We start from the raw sequence: 8,123 nt of genomic DNA on the forward strand, positions 1-8,123 counted from the left end.
GGGTTGTATAATAGCATTTTTACACCCCTCCACCTGTAATTAATATGTGATATGCCCATGAAAATACTATCTGTATGCAAACAGCCCTTATGAAATTGCTCTTGAAGCAGAATGTCCATGGTGCACACAAACTAAAGTTTCTGTATATAATTTCCCATCTTTCTTATGTGGAATCAAAGCACATGCCCTTATTAAGATCAGATCAGAAGCTACTTCAGTGCTATCAAGGTAAGAATTCCACATCAATGGGGGGAAAAATGTTAGCTGCCATAGATGTTCAGATGTGGTTTTGGACTGAGACCAGTGTGTAAATTGGTTCTTGTTAAGGTAGATCAGGACTGTTGAATATTCAGAGATGACAGAGCTTGAAATACAGTCTCTTTCTGAGAGTGAGATATTGGAGGTCTAAAAACTTTTAAAATAAACTGATAGCTGCTCCAAAGTTAGATATAATGCTTTGGTAGGAAGAATCCTGGAGAACTTTCAAAATGAGCAGTGTTTGCAAGGTGGGAACTGTGGAGAGCTGTTTCAACAATGATACTGAGCACCACTTGCTTTCTAACCATTTGCAGCAAGATGAGATGAAATTGCCCTTTTGTGAGCAAACATACACATTCCACTGCATGGATGTTTTTGAGAGAATAAGGTGGCTGGGGTTTGCTTGTTGGGTTGTTTGCTTTGTCTTGTTTTTCTTCTTAATCTGACCTATTAAAAAAATGTTCCGTTGCACCTCACTTTTAAAAAGCATTTTGTTGCAAAGTCGAAAAAAATAACACTTTCAGAAAGATAAAGAATGAAAGATAGTTTGTATACATAGCATAGAATTTTCCTCCTAGGTCTGCTTTATATTTCCTGTGTAATTAATTTAATCTGTTTAGGCATCATTTCCTCACTGTCTTTAAAATGGAAGTAGTATCTCGTCATGCTTTCCTTCAAAAGCACTCACATACCCAGAAACAACTTACCGTTGCACATAGTGCAGAACATTTTGATCATTGTTTCAGGGGTGTTTTCAAAATAAAAATCATACTTTAGCAAAGTAGTCCACTGAAATTTAGCAAAAAGTAATCTATTGAAGTTTCAGCCAGTGATTTTTCAAAACACTGTGTGTACTGAATGTCTTGGATTTCATCATGAAATCTTTCTTATGTGCGCAGTAACTCCAGATTTCAACAGCGTCTTACTTCCAGTGTTCAGGCAAACGGCCTGTTGCTCAGGAGTCACTGCTCTGGCACACAGTTTGGCGCTTGGTCTATGGAGAGCTATTCTGTAAATTGTAGAAAGGATTTATTTCCTCCCCCTGACTTCTCTTCATTTCGTCTGTCCAAACTTCACTGCCTAAGGAAATACTGAGTTTGCTGAGTTGAATCATACGTGGATTGAATTCTTTACCTGATTTCTATCTGACTATGTTTGTAGACAATGCTGGCTTGTGGCTTTGTTGGGCAACCAAAACTTCTGAGACAGCATAAAGAAGGAATTGTTATTCCAACTGAGTTTGCTGTTCACCTGAAGGAGATGCAGCCTGGTTTACTGGTGGCTGCCACTGTGGCTTTACATGAGAACAATAAAATTGACCTGGAAGAAGCAGATACCTTTTTCAAGGTTGGCCTGTGATCATTTTTTGCTTCTCTTTTTCTCATAGTGATGTTGTGAGGGGTAAGCAAAGCGACCTTGGTTGCTCCTTCACTCACATTTCAGCATTTCTTCAGAAAGAGGGAGCTGAGGGCTGGATATATTCCAGTCATGATAGATGACTACAGAGTCAGAAACTGTATCTTCTGGAGAAATACTGGTTAAATCAAGCAAAAAAAAAAAAATCCATTAAGTTCTTTGCTTTGACTCTGTCATTTGAATAGAGAATACCCTGATCTTAGAGATCTTTCAATGGCTTGCTAGTAATTGGGCTTCCTAAGGCTACCGAAATGTGACAGAATTTAGATAAATTCCTTCCATAAGCTCCTTTTGAAGAAATCATTAGGATTGATACACACTTCTAAAGAATGAGACTTAAATATGAAGGTATATGTTCTGATATTCTGTATAAATTTCTGAACGAAGAGTGGGTCTCTGCTGTTTATGAGAAAAAAGATAAATAGAATAGTTTTTCTGGTGTCACTGAAGTTTTCTTTATTTAGATTGGGACTAGACAAACCCTTTTTCTTTTCTCTACTATGAACAACATTGTTTGGATTAAAACCACGTATTCTTCAATGCAGGTGTAGTGCAGTCTTAGATCTGTTACTGTGAAAGACTTGTATCAGAAACACCAAGTCATGAAACTCAAATTAGGAGAAGTGGCGGTGTTTAAAGCCAGTTGGAAACAAAGTAAAACTCCTTTTTGCTTACACACCAGAACTTGAAGATTAAAAAAGGTCTTAAAAAAGACCCTTGTGGGTCATACCATTGTAACTAACTGAGCTACACAGCATCTCTTACCATGGCCTTTAGATTCTTCATTCAAAGATACCTGCTTGGCTATTGGCATATATAAAATCCTCCAAATAAGCAGTCTGTAAATACTTGCTGACAGTGTGCTGACATTTCTGGCAGTGGAGTAAATCCTGAAGAAGAAATCAAATCTGTTGTTCAGAATGGGTTACCTTAAAATCATTCCATGAACATTTTACTTTGCCTAGCACTGTATTATGTAGAATCACATCCATGAGAAATACATCGAGACAAAAGAGGAACCCAAATTCTGCTTCTAGTGAAAGTGAAGAACTGTTCCTTCTGTCTCAACTAACTTCTGCTACTAATAATTACCATAGTTTGTGCTAACTTGCTGTCTTCTAATGTTTTTGTTCTTAGATGTTGTGTAGTAATGGTGAAAACACTATTCCTCAGCTCTTGGTGGATTTCTGGGAAGCTCTTCTTGTCGTGTGCTCTCAGGAAGAAATAGTGCAGGAGCTTCTATTGAGGGTCACTTCTCAGTATGTTTGCAGAATATCAAAGCAGCAACTTCCTGAGACTAAGCCACTGAAAACAACAGAGGATCTGGTAAGTATACCACTCAGAGGAAGTTTTATGACTGCATTGTCCCTCCAAAATCTATCCAAATACTATCCTTAGTATTTTAATTCTGGACAGTTTATCTCTTAAAATAAGCAAGACTGAAAGCAAATAAGTTAGTGTGCAGTTACCAAACAGGTATTGCTGGCTCTGGGGAGTCCTGCTTTTCGGGGACATGTGCGAATACACTTCCAACAGGAATGTCTGCTCTGGACAGAAATAAGGGCTAAAATGAAACAGTGAGAGTTTGTCAGGTGGAGTGTTTGCAATTTTACAAAGATGACTAAATGAGAAGAATGTGTGAATGATGAATTTTGAAGGATTCTGAATGGGAAATCTGAAATACAGGATTAAATAGAAGTTTCCCGTTTGTTTGTTACTGAATTGTATGAACCAGAAGAAAGAGTAGCTGCTATTCTAAATTATGCTACTTGAGAGTAAAATTTTCTTCACTTGTGGTGGGTTTCACATGGAACTGTCACTAACAGAAATATTTCTTTTATTGCAACTTGATTCTTTTTTGTATAGATAAACGCCTGTAATCATTTTGGGTTGATTTTCCCATGGGTAACTTCTATAATGTCAGTGGGATCTCCATCTGATAAAGATTACTGTGAAGATATCTCAAAACTACAGGTATGAAACCCTTAAATCTTACTGTTTACCGCTTAGATCCATTCTGCAAATGTTTGTTGTATGTATGAACAACTTTCTCTAGTGGACTCCCCTCTTCCTCCTTTCCCCCAGGTTATCCAAGTTGAACTAAAAAGCCCATTGAAGAAGAAGAAAAAAGAAGAAAAAAATACTAGAGAGAGGGATGTCGATAACAATGTTATTTACATTTGCAGTCCACTCTAAACTTGCTTTCTCAGTTTTCAGTAAGATTTATTAAAGGAAGTATTATTTAAAAATTATTCTGAGAAATAAGGGCTTCTGTTCTAAGGTTATGGTTACCATTTTTTGCAAAGTTTATCTTAAATCCAAACAATACTTTTTCTTCTTGTCTTCAGTCTCTTTTATGTAGTGAGTCAATCAATATAGCTTCAGCTTTGCCTGTCTTGGAGCCTCTGACAGAGGCTGGCAATGTCGGCCTTACTATCCATGTTCTCTGCAATACCCGTCTAGGCAAGTATGAGGAAGCCATTGACCAGCTTCTCAAAAGGTGTCCTGACGCAGCTGTATTATATGCTCAGCACGAGCTGAAAGATGACAGTCGGGTGAGTTACTTTCATTAAAGGTGTTCTGTAATTTTTGTTGGGTTTTTTTTCTAACTAAAATGCTATTGTGTGTAAGATGGGCTCTGTATGGATCAAATAGCTCAGCTTTCAGGTAAAGCAAATTGCTTAACTTGCTTTGAACTTCTTGCTTGGCATTTAAATTCCATAACTCAGTCCCCACTGATTTTAATGTAATTTTTTTTCCCAGTTTCTTCTGTGACTTCTTGTATTCATTCCAGTAAATTTAATGCATAGTCTTTTCAGATGGCAGAGTGCCTCAGGAAAGGGAGAGTAGTATGTTCTTTTTCCACTGTTAATGAAAAACTAGCTAGTTTCTCACTAATCAATGTTCTAAATTGTTGACAGTGTTGTATACTGTGAAATTTTAGTTATAAGCTAACTGATCAGAGAACATGGTCCTTCAAATAAAATCACACTTAAATATGTTTTTCCTGTGTTCTAGTGACATCTTCTGACTTTGTAACATCAGAATGGTACTGATGCACTAGTGGAAAGATTATGTTCTTCATGTCCCATTTTCCCCTTAGGCCTCTATACAGTTTTAGTTTCGGAACTGATTTTATTCCAGTGTTCCACGAGTACAGGAGTTTACTTCCATTGCCCATCACAGCTACTCAATCAATTGTACACAGTTTTGCTGGCCAGAGTCAGCAAAGGTGGTCCTCTACCAGATGGATGTACCAGAACTCTGTTCAAAACCAGATTTGTGCTTTTTATTCAGATCTGAAGATGGTTTCTTTGATTGTTTCCTTGTTAGTTATAGAGTTGAATGTGAGGTTGCAGTACTGAATCTGAACACAGGTGGAAGAAAAAAGTTACTACGTTTAAAAAAGAAGGAAAGAAATCCCTTCCCCTCTCTCCTTTCTTACCAACAAAGTTATACAAAAAAGCTAATTCACTACTACAGCTGTTGGAAGTAGGCAAGAGTAGGTCAGGAGACAGAGCAGTGTTCTTATAGCAATGCTATTCACCATGTTGCATGGAGCTGTTTGGAGGAAAAAACTTTAATCTTCTGACTGCTCAGTCTTGCTAATTATGTGACTTTTTTTCTCTTAGCAACTTGTATCTATAGAGGCACTAGAGGGCACGGTGTAAAAATTTTCGTGAAAATACATGTGCAAAACCACTGCATTTCAAAGCATTAGATAAATTATTGAGTTTGTCGTAACCTACCTGTATTTGTACACATCTGAGTTTAGTTCAGTGTATTTTTAGCAGGTCTTTCATAGTCTTAATTGCAGTCCTTGTTAATTTAACCCACTTTTGCCGTGGGTTTTTGTGGATTAGGCTGTGTGGTGGAACAAGCTGCTTCCTGAACTTTGTAAGAGAACCAGACTTACTGGAAACGACTGCCCTGTTCTTATTTCATCACTGAAAGGTAAATCAATTGATTGCAACTCAAGTCCAGAAGCCCTTGCACATCATCTGACATTGTAAATACTGTTCAGGCTAAGGACTACTGATACGATAATTTGGAAAAAAAGGGGACCTTTTTGTGTGGTTAGAGCTAATACAGCTCAGCACGCTTTCTGGTGATTAGCACAGGATTCTGCAACACAGAGCGTGTTGCCTTATAAAAATCATGGCATTAATTTTGTATGGAAAACAGTTTAATTGTGAGTATCATATTGTTTCTATGTAGGTCAAGAATAGACACCATTAAAAAAAATTTACTAGATAGAACAAATAGACAGTAATTGTTTTTCTAGGCTAAGCGACTATATGGTTCTAAGCAATGACAGCTAACAGGCTACTGTTGATAAGCCAGCGAGCGTCTAAGTGTGTATGGATGATGAGGTCACAGACTTAAAAAAACACATGTGTTACTACTAGAAGTAGAGAAACCAACCCTGGTAGTTGATGTAATCCTGTTGTTACGTGTTTGTAGGAAGTCAGTAATATTGTGTATAGCTCAGGCGCCACTGCGTTTGTTTTGACAGAATAAGAAGATTGAATAAAGCATGTATATTTAAAAAAAAAAAAGCCAATGTAATGCCTGAGGGCAGAAAAACAGCATAACGGGGTTGCGTTGTGCAGCACAGGTTGCCGCACTCTATTGTAAAGTTTTAGTTTCTAGTGCTAGCAGTTTGTCTTTTGAAACGGTGTTTTCACGCAGTAACTGTGCTGTAGTCGCTTAAGAATGTAAGGTTAAAGAGTGCGGCCTGAGGAGCTGCTTGCAGGACATCCCATTGTACAGGCAGTGCCCAGTTAGGGTACTGGTACGCATTTCTAGGGCTTCCTTTGCGTTTGATACAAAACATAGGATGTACCAGGTCAGACCTCCATAAGCATTAGTGCCACATGTGGACCTGATGAGTAAAGATAGAGGTATGGTTTTAATGTAAGACATAACTTCAGTTTACTTTTGAGATTTCTTATAGTTGTATTTGCTTCCAAATGGGTGTGTCCCAAATTTCATTCCAGTTGCAATATTTAGATAATTTGGTGTTCAATTCAATTAGTAATTATATTGTTAATGTTTTTTTTGTTTCTTTGTTCTAAACCCAAAATACCAAAACAAGATTTTCTCCCTTGCTCTGAGCAGAAACTTTATCAGTTGTTGCAATGGAACTGGAACTAAGGGATTTCCTCAGTCTTCTACCGGAGGATGGAACTGCAGCATTTTTCCTGCCACATCTTCTTCACTGTAGCCAGAGGAAGCTGCTGACCTAAAACAATGAAAGTCTACTATGCATTCAAATGCAAAGAATGTGCTGGACTAAAAAAGTAAATGAAACAAACAGTAGAACTACATATAAAGTACCGTGGGACTCCCCTCACATAGATCATCTTATTTCTCAGTTGAAACCCTATGATGACTGTTGAATGACAGCTATTGCCTGAGACAAGGCATCTGTTTTGAAGCTAATACTATTACACTCTGACAAAGGTCAGCAAACCATAATTCCTGACAGGTAGAACTGAATGGTGGTTGGACTGGTGAAAATATAGCTATTAAACAGTTAGTAGGATCACTCGTCCTCTTAATGAGGGTGAACTTACGGCTACAGCAGCTAGATAATACAAAATGTACAGTACAATTGGACATACAGTGTTCACTGAAAGTAAAGCAGAGAGTCAGTCGTAATTCTGTTAGGTGGATCACTGACCTAGCAAGGAGTTTAAGCTCAGGCATGTGTCTAACTGTAAAAGTAACTGCCTTACTCTTCCACATGGAACTGAGCCCCACTTACTTCATTTTGCAACATGAATGTTCCCTTGAATTCTAGATGGCAAAACCAGTGAGCTGCTCTTGTTGTCCTAATTATGTACCCATGCAAGTGTTAGACTGAAAATGTTTTCATTTTGCAATTCACAGAGGAGGGCCATAAATCAAAAAGAGAAATATAAGTATTCCCAAGGGGAGTGGAAGATACAGGCTACCACTTGCTTGCTGGTTTTTGTTTTCTTTCTTCTCCTGTTGTAGTCAGTCAGTGGACAAGTATTTGAAGTACCACTAGGTCACAAATCCAGCTGAAGACTCGTTATTTCTTCTAGGTTTTTTGCTAAGCGTCTCAGGTATTTGCGCATGTATGTACTGATGTTTGTGTGTCAGAAAGGGGCAGAAAACATCCTTCTGTTCCTGTGGATGGAATTCAGTCAGAATAAATTGTCACAATGTTTATGACCTTCTTATGAATGCAGTTCATTTTTTTGAGAGTCTACCATAAATAAAATAAATAAACTCCATGATCCCATAACTATCTAAAGGTCTAATTATCTAATATCACTTTGTCAAATCCATTTTCACTGAAGCTGTAATGTTACTTGAACCTGTAGAAGTCAGAAGAGATCATCTACATCGCAAATAAAATACATTAAAAAAAAAGGAGAAATAAAAAAATAGTTTAACTTCTCTATGGAGCATTCCTG

General features: G+C 37.6%; 1 protein-coding gene across 1 annotated transcript in view; it reads left to right on the forward strand.

The window, feature by feature from the left end:
• The window catches only part of HPS3 (Hermansky-Pudlak syndrome 3), a 19,442-nt gene extending 12,435 nt beyond the window's left edge, over positions 1 to 7,007 (forward strand). The window contains 6 exon segments of the mRNA XM_010293903.1: positions 1,420 to 1,605; positions 2,812 to 3,000; positions 3,541 to 3,648; positions 4,023 to 4,229; positions 5,538 to 5,628; positions 6,796 to 7,007. Coding sequence (XP_010292205.1) covers positions 1,420 to 1,605; positions 2,812 to 3,000; positions 3,541 to 3,648; positions 4,023 to 4,229; positions 5,538 to 5,628; positions 6,796 to 6,923 — 909 coding nt within the window. The 3' untranslated portion in view covers positions 6,924 to 7,007.
• Positions 7,008 to 8,123: the final 1,116 nt, after the last annotated feature.

This window comes from Phaethon lepturus, unplaced genomic scaffold (assembly GCF_000687285.1).
Source record: "Phaethon lepturus isolate BGI_N335 unplaced genomic scaffold, ASM68728v1 scaffold9019, whole genome shotgun sequence".
Taxonomy (NCBI): domain Eukaryota; kingdom Metazoa; phylum Chordata; class Aves; order Phaethontiformes; family Phaethontidae; genus Phaethon; species Phaethon lepturus.